The following is a 16,547-nucleotide window of genomic DNA, read 5'->3' as shown; positions in this document are numbered from 1 at the left end:
GTCTGTTTGTATGTGGTGGAAATTAGGGGAAGCCATTTCTGCCACCTACAAATGGACCCACCACCAGAGACATTCTTCCCTCCCCAACCCTCTCTGCATTCCGTAAAGATCAATTTCCTACACTGGGGAGACAGGACGTCTATTTGCTAACCGCTTCAGAGGTCACCTCCGGGACACCTGCACCAAACATCCCCACCGCTGCGTTGCCAAATACTGGACCTCCTTCACTACCAAACCCTTACCACCCGACGCCTGGAGGACACCTCATCTTCCGCCTTGGGATTCTCCAACCACACTGGATCAACGTGGATTTCACCAGTTTCCTCATTTCCCCACCTCACACCTTATCCCACATCCAACCCTCCAACTCTGCACCACCCTCATGACCTGTTGTACCTGTCCATCTTCCTTCTCACCCACCCAATCCACTGTCCAACTCATTCTTTTGCTTCTCTTTGTGAGTGAAAGTGAACTTGGTTGGACATTAAGTGACCAGGTTGGAATCACCCTGTTTGATATGCACAAAAACATAGTACAGCACAGGACGTTGCACTGAACATGATGCCAAACTAAACTAATCCCTTTTGCTGCCCTTAGTTCATACCCCTCCAGTCTTTGCATGCTCACGTGCTTATCTAAAAGTCTCTTAAACCCCCGTGTATCTGTATCCACCAGTCCCAGTGGTAGCGTGTTCCAGACTCCTCTGTGAGAAAGAAACTTGCCCCGCTCTCAGAACTTTACATGTTGTTGGTCCGCTCTCTTTCCCAAAGGAAATTGGGTCATTGCATTTCTTCAAGGCTGAGTCAGGTTTTTGATGGACAAAAGGTAGCCTGCAGAAGGTGGGGACAACACATGCGGATGACCGTATGATCTATTTGGACATCGTCCTGCCCTCGGTTAGGACTTTACTCTATAAATCGGATGAGTTTCCGTTTCGCGATCGGTAGCACTGAAAATCGCTGGGAGATGAATGAAACGGAGCGGGCAGCGGGGACTTGAACCTGGGTCGCCGCCTCGCCAGACTGGCGACATGACCGCTGCACCACGGTGGCTGCGCGGGTTGCGAGGGGCCGCGGATGGGGAGGATGAACCTGCGAGCGCAGCTCAGTCATTGTTTGGCTGAAGGGAGCAGGGGGAGGAGGGAGGGAGGAAGGAAGGAAGGAGGGAGGGAAGAGGATGGGGGAGGAGAGTTCGCCGAGAAGCCGGGGATAGAAGCTGCAGGCGGCTGTTAGCGAGCAGAGCGCAGCCGGGCCCGGGCGGGGAGGGAGCGGGAACGGGAACGGGAACGGGAACGAGAGGATGGCGGCGGAGCTGACGGCTGAGGAGGAGCAGGTCAGTTAAAAACAAAAAAAACCCCTCAACTCAGCCCTGATATTATATATAATACCGGTCTGGTATTTTTTTAAGGGGGGGAAGCCGGGGACGGTGATGATTTCTCCCCACCCCCCCCGTCTGTCTCGGCGGATGTTTCCATCCCCCCCCCCCTTCCCCAGGGGTAGGCCACCGTTGCCACGGCAGCCGCGGCCTATCTGGGCACCGGAGCCGGGTATCGCACCCCCCCCCCCCCCCCATCCCCACCCCCACCCCCTCCCCATCCCCACCCCCTCCCCCTTCATCCCCACCCCCCTCCCGGTTAAAATTGACGGCCTGCTTCACCCGTAACAAAATAAAATATCCATTTGTCACGCTGGCCCCTGGCTGACCGTTCCAAATGGGGAGGGCAATAAAATGCCCTGAAAACCTCTTGTACTGTGGGGGGGAGAAGGGGGCGATTACACCCCCACCCCCCAACCCCCAACCCCAACCCCAACCCCATATCCAGGCAGCTTTCCAAATGCTGCGTTCACCCTGATTTAATGACAATTCTTTCACTCCCATCCATCAAACTTTTTTTTGTAAAAAAACCGTCTTTCTCTCTCCCCTTGTAGGCAGTTCTCTTTTCTGAAGGTCAGATTTGTTTTAAATCTTATATCCCACCCCCAACTTTTCTGAATGCAGTTTGAGGGGAAAATCCATTAAACCGTGGAATTTTTTTTTAAACAAAGCAAAATCTCCACAGAATCTCAAGGCATTTACTGTACAGTCAAGTTTATTCTGTTATCGTGGGTGTCCTGTGTTCCTTATGAGAGCTGCCATTTACCTTCAGGAAGCTTTTGTTCTGAGGCAGTGTCAAGTGAGCAGTCACATCCCGGAGCTAAATGGATGTTAATTTCCAGAGATCCCTCCAGGTTCAGGAGCAGGAGTTTCATACTTGAGAAAGGAAAGCAGTACATTTGGAGTGATGCCATTTCTTTGTAGCAAACTTAGCATTTCCAAGCACAGTGTAAGTGGTAGACTGTGGAAGTTTGGTAGTGAACTGCCATTGATATATTTGAAAGAGCATTTTGTACAGAATCCATTTTGATCCCTTTTTGAAATCGGTACAGCTTGAGTATGCCATGAGGCATACTTTTTAAAATAATTGGTACCTTGCCGACACGGGCTTGTTTACGGTGTAGTTAGTGTAAAATATTTTTATCAATTAGTAATAAAAAACCCACATATTAACATTCCTTTCTGTTTGCTCCTTTTATTTTTGTGCTACTCAATATGTAAACATATGGCATCGTGTGATACAAAACCACGTAGACCAGGAAACGTTCTAGTGCCATTGCCCTGTCTTTCCTGAAATGGTTTCTTGCAGTTGGCACACTCCAAAATACTGTATTGGGGACCATTGGTGAAGGGAAAAGTGTGTGAAATGATCACATAATTAATCATTGACAGGGTTAAGGTCAGGATCAAAATCAAATCCCTTCCTCTGCTTACCTTTGCTGGGTAGGGGATTTGGATGAAGTGGGGGAGAGGTTCCAAATAATTATTTGGAGAATAACTCAGCTCCTCTAGGTGACCATGTATTGAAATCTTGATCTGTGGGGTGGGAAGGAAATACACGAAACATAGAGGTGTGCAGCACGGAAACAGACACTTCAGTCCAACTGATCCACACCGACCAGATATCCTAAATTAATCTAATCCCATTTGACCCACATCCCTCCAAATTCTTCGTATTCATATACCCATCCAAATGTCTTTTAAGTGTTGTAATTATGCCAGTCTCCACTACTACTTCCTCTGACAGTTCATTTCACACACCATTTCACACCACCCTCTGCACGAAAAAGGTGCCCTTTGGATTAATGGCATTTTTCAAAGTACTTTTATACAGCAAGTTATCTGTTCGACAGGATGACAATTTTTTATATCTTCTGCTGAAGTTGCGGACTCCATTGAATTCCAGTGGACTTTCAAATCCAGGACTAGAAATAATAAGACAATTCATATAAATGACAGGGAATTCACGGAAGCGTTAAATTTAGGATTGGTATTATTATCAGCTGAGGGTACAGCGATGAGTACTGATGAAAGGTTGCAATGAGCCCCTTTTTGTCATGCTTGCTGAAACAGATTTACGTATATTATAGATATGCAAGTTATTAATTGTCTTATGCTGCACATTTATAGAACTGTGTAATTAGTTGTGTAGTATTCTAAGATATGTACATGGAAAGCAGTTGGGCATTGTTTGTGATTGTAATCATATTTATAAACTGGGTGGGAGAAATGGTTACACTGCGCTGTGTATTTAAATGTTGTTGCCATTACACATTGCTATAGTGAGTTGTAGGATTTGTGTCGAGGTGGACTTGATGATTTGGCAGAGTGTTTATTGACTTGCGTTAGATCCTGGAAAATTTAAAAATTTTCATCCTTGTTTTTAAATTCCACCATGGACTCAACCCTTATGTTCCATCTCCTCAATCTCATCCAGCAAACAATACACCAACTTTGTGACCATCTAACTCCAGCATCTCGATCATCTCATTCCACTGTTGGTGGCTGTGCTTTAATTGCTAAGGACCTAAACTCTGGTACAGGTCATTCTGTTATAATGCACATTTCATCCATGCAGTTTCACTGTAATGCAATTGATGAGTTGGGAACACTGTTTCTACAGTGCGACCTTTTAAAATGTGTGTTGGCTAACACGATTGCAGCGCTATTTCAAAAGCGTGATTTTTCTGTAATGCAGGGTTGCACAAGAATGCAGCCATCGTGATATGGAAGAACTGACTGTATTCCCTTTCTGCACCTCTCTGGCTCATTATGTATTTTCTTTAAGACACTCCTTAAAATTTACCTCATTGATCAAGCTTTTGGGCATTTATTCAAATATTGTCTTATATGGCTTGGTGTCAGATTTTATTCCATAAGCTCCCATGAACATCTTGTGTAATAGTTTGTTACGAAGCACCTTGGAGCATCTCATGATTGAAAGATGTCATGTGCACCTAAGTTGTTAATGAAGGTATAAATTATGTTTTTTATTTTGACTCCAAGGCTACAACAATGAGGAGTTTAGATGGAGTCAGGTCATGGAAGAAATTATGGTATTAACATTACCTGATATCGTTGATAAATCTTTCAGCTGGAAGTCCAGCCTATTGATCCCTGCTGCATCAGTAATAAGTAACAGCAGGATCAGGATTGAGCCTAGTTGTGATAAGCCGTATGGTTGAACAGCCTGCCAGTGTTCACCCATTCAGATGCTGCCAACCAAATGTTTCTTTTGGGGCCAGAGGGAGGCAATTCCCACCACGTTTGGCAAATGTACTTGCCCCTCGTACTATAAAAATAACTTAGAGGGGCCAAGGAAGGATAGTGAAGATATGATGTGCGTGTCTGTCAGTTTATTTATTTACCTCTGGCTTAGGGATGTGATATTGCTGGAAAACTGGTGGCCTGTTAATCCAAAGACTGGTAGAAAACTCCTGACCAAGCCTCTAATTAATAGAAAGCTTGTGATGCTCAGTGACACAGAAACATGCTGATCGTCAATCTGCTGCATGAAAGGAATATGACTGATTGGAAATACTGTGGGGCTGCTGTCAGTCACAGAAGAGTTGATTTATTCTTTCCTTTTTACTCTAGTTAAAGTTCCTGACTCAGTGATTTTGCTGAGCATCATTTTTACAATACTTTCAGTCAGAAAATTAATATAGTCAATGCTGGAAGCTTCTGTCTATCGTTTCTGGCTAATTATTTAATTTTTCTTTTAAAAATGTTAAATTCCTGTCTAGTAAGTAGTAGCTTTATCCTGTGATCTTAGGAATTTGTTGTGAAATGTAACACTTGGTATTCCTTTGGAATCCAAAAGATGGAATAGCAGAATTAGGCCACTCTGCCCAATGAGTCTGCACCACCATTCAGTGAGATCTTGGCTGATCTAATAATCCCAACTGCACTTTCCTGCCTTAATACCATAACCCTGATTCCTTTACTAAGTAAAGAGCTGTCTATAGCCGCTATGAATACATTTAACAATCCAACCTCTGCAATAAACAATGCCACAGATTCACTGCTGTCAGAAAAAAAACTCCCCCATATCTGTATCTTACACGGAGATATTTTTCCTCTGGTCTTATTCTTGCCCACAAGTGGAAAGATTCCCCACATCTACCCTGATTGTTTCATGATTGGAGTTTAGAAGAATGAGAGGAATCAATATGTACAGGCCCAAGCACCTCTATCTCTCCTTATAGGAAAATCTCTCCATACAGAATCAGCCTACTGAATCTTCCCTGGACTGTCTCCAATGCCAAAATATCTCCCCTTAGATAAGGGGCAAAACTGTTCATGGTATTCCAGGTGTGGTCTGAGTAGTGCCTTGTATATTTAGCAAAGGCTTCCCATTTTTATACCCTTCCCATTGAAATAAAGTCCAATGATCCATTTGCCTTCCATATTACCTGCTGACCTTTTTGTGGCTTTTTGAGAATCATTTATGAGGACACTGAAATCCCCCTGTACTGCAGCTTTCTGCAGTATTCCCCAATTAAATAATATTCATCTCTTCTATTCTTCTTGCTAAAGTGCATAACTTCACATTTTCCTGTGTTGTGTTCCATCTGCCAAGTTTTTGCCCACTGATTTAATCTGTGGATTCCTTGTGCCATCTTCATTAGTTGTCACGACTTGCCTTCCCACCTACTTTTATGTCTTTCAAAACTTGACAATAGTATTTCACTTCCATCATCCGTGTCATGAATATATATTGTAAATAATTGTGGCCCCAGCACTGAACAAGCTGTCATCCTGAAAGAGTCCCCTTTATCCCAACTCTGTCTTCTATCCACGCTAATATACTACCTCCATGCGTTCTACCATTTCAAACCCTTTTTCGAAATATGAAATATAAAAGTATTACATCTTGCGTGTCCCCTTACCCATCTGGCTTGCTACTTTCTTAAAGAACTGCAATAAATTTGTCATACATGATTTCCCCTTGATTAATCCATGCTAACTTTGCTTGATTCTATTATAGCTGACTGTCTGTCTGTTTGTATATTCTCGCAGTGGCTGTGAGGAATTCTGCTGTGTGCTCCAGTTTCCTACTGTAGTCTAAAGACGTGCAGGTTAGGAGGATTGGCATGCTAAGTTGCCCTGTAGTGTCCAGAGATGTGCAGGTTACATGGGTTAGCCATGGTAAGTGCTGGGTTACGGCGATAGAATGGGTCTTGGGTCTGGGCGGGATGCTCTTCACAGGGTCAATACAGACTTGATGGGCCAAATGGGCCAATACGGAATTGATGGGCCAAATCTATCTACACTGTAGGAATTATATGATTCTTCTGAGTGTTTCTGGCAAGACTGACACTTATTTGAGTCAGGAGTCATGTGTTGGTCAGACCAGAGGTCTTGCTAAACTGTACATGACACTACTTGGACATAATTTGGAATGCTGTGAACTGTGTTGGTTCCCTTAGCTTAAAAAAAATCTACTGACATTGGAGGCGGTCCAGAGAAGGTTCGTTTGACTGATACCAGATGTGGAAGGATCCTCTGCTGAGGAGAGGTTGTATAGGTTGGGCTTTACTAATTGGAGTTTAGAATAAATGAAAGGTGACCTGATTGAAACATCTAAGATTACGAGAGCGCTTGATAGTGTAGATATGGAGAGATTGCTCCCTTTTGTGGGAGAGTCTAGGACCAGAGAGCGTAATCTCGGAGAGAGAGGGATTGCTCATTTAAGACAGACAAGGAGCAATTTTTTGTCTCTCAGCATCTTGGTAGTGAATGAGTGGAATTCTTTACCTCGGGGCTGTAATGGTTGGGTCATTAAGTTTATTCAAGGCTGAGATCGACAGGTTTTTAATCAGCAAAGGAATCAAGGGTTATAAGGAATCGGCAGGAAAGTGAAATTGAGGACCACCAGATCAGCCATGATCTCATCAAATGTTAGAGCAAATAGCCCTCTTCTGCTCCTACATCTTCCTCTATTAGCAGATTTCCTTTGTTGAGGATATTATTGAATCAGATGTTTTTATATACCAGTTGCAGGTAGTTCTATGATCAATATTACTAGTACCAACTTTTAATTCCAGATTTATTACTTGAATGTCAATTCCACCAAACACCAGGGTGGGATCAGAACCCATATCCCCAGAGCATAAGCCTGCACCTCAGGACTACTAGTCCAGTGATTTGAGATGTGTGCTCATGTCAGTGGAGTTATCGTGCTTGCGGAGTGGCTGCTTTCGGCTGTAGTCGTGCAAGGGAACAGTAACTAAGCAAAATCGGAATGTTACAGTGCAGCGGGGGTAGTGTGCCTATCCTTGAGTTGTTCAAGGCTGTTTTAGGCAGACCAGTGGAAAATGTTCTAAGGCACAGTATTGCAGTGCCGGATAAAATGGGAAAGTCACTGCTGTTACGTGAATAAATCTGTCTTAAAACCAGTTCCTTTAACCAAATGTGAAATCACATCTCTTAATATCTTTTCTGTTGGCAGGGCGTAGCCTTTTCTCTGGTAATGTGGTTTGCTTAGAGCTGTTTTTCTGCCTTAGAAATATTAAGATTTACAAGGATGTTGCCAAGGCTGGCGGATTTGAGCTACAGGGAGAGGCTGAACAGGCGGGGCTGTTTTCCCTGGAGCGTTGGAGGCTGAGGGGTGACCTTATAGAGGTTTACAAAATTATGAGGGGCATGGACAGGTTAAATAGACAAAGTCTTTTCTCTGGGGAGTCCAGAACTAGAGGGCATAGGTTTAGGGTGAGAGGGGAAAGATATAAAAGAGACCTAAGAGGCAACTTTTTCACACAGAGGATGGTACGTGTATGGAATGAGCTGCCAGTGGATGTGGTGGAGGCTGGTACAACTGCAACATTTAAGAGACATTTGGATGGGTATATGAATAGGAAGGGTTTGGAGGGATATGGACCAGGTGCTGGCAGATAGGAATAGATTGATTTGGAATAACTGGTCAGTATGGACTGGTTGGACCGAAGGGTCTATTTTCATGCTGTACATCTCTAATTATTTTAGGTCTTTTGTATCCAGCACCTGAAAAGAATGACCATGGTTAGATTAACACTCCCCTGCCAGCTCAACCAACCCACACCGATATGAATTTTCAGGAGTTAAAGGAATACCAGGAGGTTGTTGACTAACCAGTTAATTGCCTCCGCTGCTATTTCACCCTCACCAGGGAAAGCCTATGTCAAGTGGGTAGCTCAGCAGCTTTATATTTGAATGTTGCTTTTGGGCTAGAGGGATCAAACTCCTTTTGTGGTCTATTGGAGGATACCCCCCCCCCACTTCTTGAAGATCACACTTTCTCCGTTTACCCTCCCCTGCAATCTTTTAAACCCGGCCCATCACTCCTTTCACCTGACCTGACATCTTGATCCAGCTGCTGGGGATAAAGAAAATGGATTGCATTCCATTTCTGTTGTCCATTTTGGCTCAGTAGGGAGCCCTTTTGCCTCTGAATATTGAGGATTCATGTTCTGCTCCAGGAACTTCCGCCCAAAAACCAAGGCCAATACTGCAGTATGGTATCAAGGGAACACTGCTCTGTCAGAACTCCTGTCTCTTAGATTAGAGATTACTTTGAGGCCCTCTGCCTCAGGTGAATATTTTGAAGAGTATATGGGGCTTATCTCTACCCCTTAATCCACATCACTCAAAAAAAAACCAGATAATGTGCTTATTATCACACAGCTGTTTTGTGAGAGATCTTTTGCTGGAAATTGCTGCAACACTTTGTAAGCTCCAGCAGTGACAGTACGTCAAAAGTGGCATCTACTGAGGCCGTGAAAGGCACTTTGGAAATGCAAATCTATCTTTCTTTTAATGGAGCATGTGAACAACGCATAAAATGTGTGCCTCAATGATCTTTTTATACTACACTGGATTTAAGAGGTTTGAATAGTCTCCTCAGTCACACAGTTCTTGAAAAGTGGCTGCTCTGCCAGGTTATTGGTTTCATTCTTCATGAGGTCAGCGAATCAATGGCAATGTGTAAAATAACAACATTGACTGAGCTAATGTTTCACTATCATTGTCTGACTGCCCAGATGCCACAACCCATTGACTGGCTGCCTTAGAATGACTGGCAAGCAGTTTCACAACTCCCAGAGTCGGACGGCTGCCTGCATGTTTTCATTCCCACTGCATGAAAATAATTGAACACAAGTGTTCTTATTTGTGCCCAATTACATGGGGAGTTGTCAGTTTCAGTCTGGGAATCTGTGAATGGAGGTGATACAGTTCCTAGTGGCAGAATAACTGGAGACTGAGATGAATTGGTTTGCGGTTTCCTGTTGACTGAATGGCCAAATGGCAGCAAAGACCTTGACTTGCCAGTGAGTAATGGATTTAATTGATCAGTGGCTGAAGCAACTGGTAGGATATGGTACAGATTTGGTGCCACACTGCTCCTCTGCCACTGAGAATATATTTTTGGGCTTCAGTTTTTTTGTAAGTCAAATGTCTGCAGAATGAAATCTGGCTTTAATTGCTCCATACTTGGCAGCTGTGCCTTTGGTTGCTTCAACTGCATGAACCAGAATATCCTCCTCAAACCTGCCTACGTCTTTCTCCTGCTTTCAGATGCTACTTAAAACCTACCTCTGGAAACAAGCTTTTGGTCACTTGTCCTAAAATCGTTTCTGACTCAGTGTCACATTCAGCCTTGAGGCACTTGCGTTAAAAGATTTATATAAGCTAGTTGCAGCTTTCAGGTCCAGCTTGACCTGGGCCATCAGTGCACAATACGGTGCTGTCTGTTCTGATTCATTTTTGTTTAGGAGCAATTTCTGTAATGCCTCTTTCTAAATTGATTTTTTTTTCTTGTGTGCAATTGAATATACTTTGAACAAAGAGTTTTCATCCATATCGCACCTTCAGACATCTGAAAACATTTTACAACCAACAAAACACTTGTGTAGTATTATCAAAGTTGTTTTGTAGGAATTGTGGCAACTCGTTTGTACAGAGTAAGCGAGACAACAGCCATGTGACAATGACCAGATGATTTTTTTTTTAAAAATGTGATTTTTGAGAAGTACACGGTAATTCACTAGTGGCCAATCTATAATTGTTAGTAAAAATGAACCTGTACCTCGTGAGATTAAGTTTTAATTGTTGGTTCCATCATTTGTAATCCAACTTTGTTTTAAAACAAGTTAACTTCTATCTAATCCGACCAAAATAATTACCTGCTTGCAGTGTGTCTGAGGTTATGTTTTTGTCATTTTGAGGCAGATATTGGGACATATCAGAAGGTAAAAAGGGCAGGGTTTTGGGAGAATTTGGAGAGTTTCTAAGAAACTATTACCGAGTCAGGAAGGAAGCATTTTTTTGGTTAGACTTGGGTAATAAATAACTTTGTATTTTTTTTAATGTCCACAGCAGGCACATATATGTGGTTCAAAGAAACAAATTTATGAAAACAAATAAATTAACATGTTATGGAAGTACAGCTCTTTATTGTCCAACTGCTTCACATGTGGCTTTTTATAGTGAAGGCGAAGGATGATCTGTACTAGGGCACTAAATAATTTTTCTTTTTTTTCGATGACTCCCTTCTGACCCAGACTAAAGGCCTTGCAAGTTGGCCATTGGTGGCCCTGCTTCATGTTGGCTGTCACCCAAGTCAGATTTCATTCTGAGAAAAAAGGTCCTTACCCGGTGACTCCTTCAATGTCAGCACTGATTGGCTCACTCAGAACAATAATATGTTAAGTCAATCAGTAATAAACCCAGGAGAGAATCATCCTGTGATTTCAGCAAAAAGCTCTGCCCATCACATTTATGGAGGTGACTTTTCTCCCATTGGTCACAATTTTGGGTTGAGTCTACCTGCTACTGCCATGTTTTGATCATTGATCCACAATTTTAGTCCAATGTTTTATCCTATGTCTGTACACAGTATATTTAACCAAAATGTTTTTCATAAAATATGCAGTGCTGTTGGTTTAAAGCATTCTTTAAAACCTGATCAAACTTAATAAAAACTGAATCAAAAACAAAAACAGAGTTGCTGGAAAAGCTCAGCAGAACTGGCAGCATCTGTGAAGAGAAATCAGAGTTAATGTTTCAGGTCTGGTAACCCTTCCTCAGAACCTGATTCTGGCGAACTTGTCTGCTTTCCTTCTGGAGGCTGGGGTGCAGTGCTGGGTGGTCATGTTCTGTACTTTTCTGTTTGTTCTGGGTTTCCGGGGAAGTATTTTGTGATAGCAACATCCTCTTCTCCTTGCTGCCAGATATTTAAAGCCTATGTTGGCCAGAGTTTCTGTCCCATGTCCTAGTTCCTGGATGTGCCTTTGGGTTTGAAGCCAGGAGGAAACATGATTGCTTTGTTGCTCAGCTTCTCCAGTTGAATAGCATGCAAGTGCTGTGTGACAGCAGCGTTGATGTAGATTACAGCATCTGTATATATGGGATCCCCCTCCCCATCCTCGCCATCATCCTGAGACACAGACACTGGTCACTTCCTCATCACTCCTTGACATTTTGGCTGAAAAGTAATGCGTGTCTTGTGTAATATAAAACTGATGACAGTAATCACTGGCATTAGTTAAAACTGTATTGTGAGTTCTGTCTCAGTGGGGAGCATTTGTGTTTGAGTTACAAGGTTATGTGTTTAAGCCTCACTCTGTTCTGAAGAAAAGTAGACAAGGTCTCCGTGCTGTCCTGATCAATACTTATCAAAAGAGAGGTACAGCACAGGAACAGGTACCTTGGCCCTCCAAGCCTGTGCCGATCATCATTCCCCCAACTAAACTAAAATAAAACCAAACCTTCTGCCCTTGTTTGGTCTGTATAACCTCTGTTCCTTCCTACTTGGTGGCAGTGTGTTCCAGGCTCCTACCACACTCTGTGTAGAAAAACGTCCCTCCCACATCTCCCTTAAACTTCCCCATCTTACCTTGAACTTGTTCCCCCTTGTAATTGAAACTTCAACCCTGAGAAAAAGCCTCTAACTATCCCCTTATCTACGCCTCTCATAATTTTGTAGACCTCAATCAGGTCTCCTCTCAGCTGCCATCTTTTCAGTGAAAACAATCCTCGTCTTTTTAACCTTTCCCCACAGCCAATGTCTTCGAGACCAGGCAACATCCTGGTGAACCTTCTCTGCACTCTCTCCAAAGCTTCCACATCCTTCTGGTAGTGTGGTGACCAAAACTGCACACAGTACTCCAAATGTGGCCTTGCAAGGGATTTTTTTATTGCTGCAACATGGCTTGCCAACTCTTGTACTCCATGCCCTGGCCGATGAAGACAAGCATGCCATATGCCGCCTTAATCACGTTGCCCACCTGTGTTGCCACTTTTAAGGAACTATGGACCTGCACACCCAGATCTGTCTGTATGTTCATGTTCCTATTGGTTCTGCCGTTTACAGTGTAATTCACACCTAAATTTGATCCTCGAAAATGCATCACTTTGCATTTGTCTAGATCAAGCTCCGTCGGCCATTTCTGTGCCCAAGTCACCAGTTTGTCTATATTCTGTTGTATCCTTTCACAAATTTCGGTACTGTCAGCAACTCCACCAGTTTTTGTGTCATCTGCAAATGTATTAATCTGATCACCTACATTTTCCCCCAGATCATTGATATATACTAACAACAGAGAACCTCAGACTGATCCCTATGCAACACCACTAGTTACCGGTCTCCATTCTGAAAAACACCCTTCTGTTGCTACCCTCTGTCTTTCATGACCAAGCCAGTTTTGTATCCATCCAGCCAGTCTACCCTGAATCCCAAGTGATTTCAATTTTTGTACCAATCTGCCTCCTGGGACTTTATCAAATGCCTTACTAAAGTCCATTTAAGCTTAGATCTGCAACCCTTCCCTCATCAATTATCTTTGTCACCTCTTCAAAAAGAATTCAATCAGATTGGTGAGACATGACCTTTACCCACCACCAACAAAATAATGCTGCCTGTCTCTAACGAGTTCATTTTCTTCCAAGTGTGCAGATATCTTGTCCCTCAGTATCTTCTCCAAGTGCTTCCCCACCACAGACATCAGGCTATCATTTCCTGGATTATTGCGGCTTCCTTTTTTTGGCTAACAACATTGGTTGAACTTCAGTCCTCTGGAGCCTCTCCTGTGGTCAGTGAGGATGTAAATATATCTGCTAATGCCCCAGTTAGTTCTTCCCTTGCCTATCACAGTAACTTGAGATCGGTCTCACCTGGCCCTGGGAACTTGTCTACCTTCATTTAACATCAGAAAAGCAGACTTTCTGGTAACTTTCACTTCGTGGGAGTGATCTGCATGTTGGCCTACCTCTTAAAGTGGCTACACTTTACAAAAGTACTTTGTCTATAAAACTCTTCAGGACATTGAGTTAATGAAAGATGAATATGTAAGTGCAAGTCTTCCTTTGAATATTATTGACCAGGTTGTTTTTACATTTCAGTGCTAAACATGTTCTGGTGTTTGCATGGTAAAGTTGCTGCAGTTTTTCAAATTGGTAAATGTCTGCTGACATGACTTCTGTATTAGCAGCGTGTTCATGTTATATCTTAACTTGACTAACTTTTTAACAATATCTGACTGTCTATCTAGCACATCCATCGGTGTTTAAGAGATGGACGTCCCATGTTTTATCTTACAAATTCAGATTCAGTCAAGCAAAAAAAAGTGAAATATTTTAAAATAGAAAGCACACCTCAATGAGTGAAAGATCCATAGAAAATGACAAGAACCCTTTGCACTCGAAACACGAGAATTTGATTTTGTGTGAGTAAATATTTGAGTTAATCGTGCTAACCTGATGAGTTTGGTTTGAAGCTGCAGAAGGCAGGCAGCACTGTTAAACTTCATGTAGATTGGTGTTTTACAGGTGTTGTATCCAAAGGCATTGAAAAAACGTTGGTGTCTGTAATGAATTGTTCTTGTTTGAAGAAACTAAAATGTGTTGTTTGCTGGATGGGAATATATATTGAAGACCCAGCCATGAGGAGGTAAGTTTTGATACATTGTGGTATGTTGGAGTGCTCGGACTGTACAGATTGCTAAGTCATAGATTAGCGTGTGGTCCTTTTACAGATCATTATCTTGTTATTTTGTGGGTGATTTTGAGTAGAGCCAGGTGCTTCCTGCTCAGAAAAATTGTCTCTTGGGTAATTGGGGGATGGTGTCAGTCTTTTCTAAGTCAGTTTCAAGTTGTTGAAGGTTTCACCATTGACTGTCTGCCCTCTTGGGGCCAGGCATTGTGGGTGGGTTGAAGATGAAAGGAGTCTGAGGATGGGTTGAGTAGGGCCTGTACTGTTTGGAATTTAAGCGAATGAAAAGCATCCTTCTTAAAACATAGAAAATTCTTATTGTACCTGACAGGGTAGATGCAGAAAAAGTATTTTCCCCTTGAGGCACAGTTGAGGGTCAGAGGGCATAATCTCACAATAAAGTGTCTCCCAGGTGTGGCACAGATGAGGATTTTTTCTGAGTGGAGTGAATCTGTAAAATTCTGTCAAGACTGTGTCTTTAAGTGTACTCAAAGCTGAGATGCACAGATTTTTAATCCGTAAGGGAATTAAGGCATATGGGAAAAGGCAGGAAGTGCAGTTGAGAATTATCTAATCAGCCATGATCTCACTGAATGATGGAACAAACCTGATTGTGCTGAAGGGCCTCCTTCTGCCCCTATGTCTTGTAGTCTAATATCTTTCCTCTTTTTTCCCAATCCCTTCTCTCTCAAAATCAGACTGAAGTGATAATGTACTGAACATCTGAATAGCACTTTCATTTATATTTATAGACGAGTTACAACTCAGAAGGAGACCACAGTATCTGTGCTGACTCCCTTTCTGCCGAGTTAAGGAAAACACTAACATCATTGACAAAACATCTTACTGTGGATTAGTCTTGCTACCATGCTGTAAGAGATAATCACTCAGTCAGATCTAACCCTTTACACAATAGTCTGAGCGGAGAAACTAAACAAGGGCAGCCTTTGTAATGGCAGTGACTGGGGGTTGTGTAGTGCTACCTTACTGCAAAAGATAACCACATAGGTATTTATGCAGAAGGTAGGGGGATTTATGTTGTGTACAGTTGGAGAAATAAACACATTTAGTCCATTAGTTAATTGAGTCATGTTTGATCTGTATCTTAACTCCATTTATCTGTCTTGCTTCCATATGCCTTAATACCTTTGCCCAGAAAGTCTGTTTTGATGTTTTCAGTTGACTGTTGTACCTCATTCCTCCCACTTAATCTCACAACCTTTTGGAAGAACAGTATTCTGGATTTCCTTTATGTGAAGAACTGTTTCCTGACATCATCATGTTATTAGACAATTCCTTAAAATTCATTTAAAAGCACCTTAAAAATTAATGTTGAAATTAGAGTCATTAGGTTTCAGGCTTCCCTTCAGGTCATATTAGATGATGACAAATGATATCCCTACAAACATAACTAAACCATCAGCTTGGACTAGAACCTGCAAATCTTGCAAAGAAAGCATGGATGCACTCACTGGATTGTGAGACGTTATCTCAGCAACTTCTTGCTTTCCTGTTCTAATTTTGACTGAAGCCAGAAGAATCTGAATTCGATCTTTTTGTTTTGAAAAGTAACTAAAAATGATTTGCTAAATAAACAATTTACAAATTCAGTCAAGGTTGTAAAGAGTTTGCATTATTGTAGCATTTGGTCATGCCCTCAAGACATTATTAAGGACTTTAAAATGCATTACATTTTGAAGTGCATTCCGTTATATTGTAGGTGAATCAGCTCCCAATTTATACAAGTCAAGGTTCTCAATAAATATCGAGATGGCCCTTCTGGTTATGTTGCCCAGGACACTAAGTTGTCCTCCATTCTCAGGACATTTTGTACTGTTGAGTAGACAGATTTTAAAAGGCTTGTTCTTTTTTAAGGTTTGCAATTTAAGATTTGCAATGTATGGAGCTTGCTAAGTAGGTGACACAGTGCAGAAAAAGCCATTTGGTTGGTCCCTAAAGGTGCATAATTAGATAACAGCCTAATTATGGTTTCTGATGAACCACTTGATATTAGCTGGAGTAGTATAGAGTTCTTCTTCAGACCACTTCCCTCCTTGTCAGCAGGTGTACGAAGAGCTCCTTCGCTGAAGTTTCTCACTCTGAGGACCAATAAAATTTCTGTTCTATCCAACAAAAAAAAGAATCTGTCATCTGATAAACAGTACTTTTCGGGCAATCTTTTTTTAAGAGGGAAGTTAGGGTT

General features: G+C 42.2%; 1 protein-coding gene across 3 annotated transcripts in view; it reads left to right on the top strand.

Annotated features, from left to right (window-relative positions):
- The first annotated feature begins 726 nt into the window (after window positions 1-726).
- The window catches only part of ptpn9a (protein tyrosine phosphatase non-receptor type 9a), a 232,184-nt gene continuing 216,363 nt past the window's right edge, over window positions 727-16,547 (top strand). The window contains exon 1 of one of the 3 annotated variants that reach the window (XM_072553218.1): window positions 727-825. In XM_072553218.1, the coding sequence (XP_072409319.1) occupies window positions 742-825 (84 nt within the window). In that variant the 5' untranslated portion in view covers window positions 727-741. Of the gene's footprint in view, window positions 826-1,213; window positions 1,333-16,547 lie in introns of those variants that run through there. The other 2 variants (XM_072553219.1, XM_072553220.1) reach the window with 2 other exon arrangements.

This window comes from Chiloscyllium punctatum, chromosome 33 (genome assembly GCF_047496795.1).
Source record: "Chiloscyllium punctatum isolate Juve2018m chromosome 33, sChiPun1.3, whole genome shotgun sequence".
Lineage (NCBI taxonomy): Eukaryota > Metazoa > Chordata > Chondrichthyes > Orectolobiformes > Hemiscylliidae > Chiloscyllium > Chiloscyllium punctatum.
The sequence above is the reverse complement of the archived record's forward strand: the minus strand, read 5'-3'. Positions and strand labels throughout refer to the sequence as shown.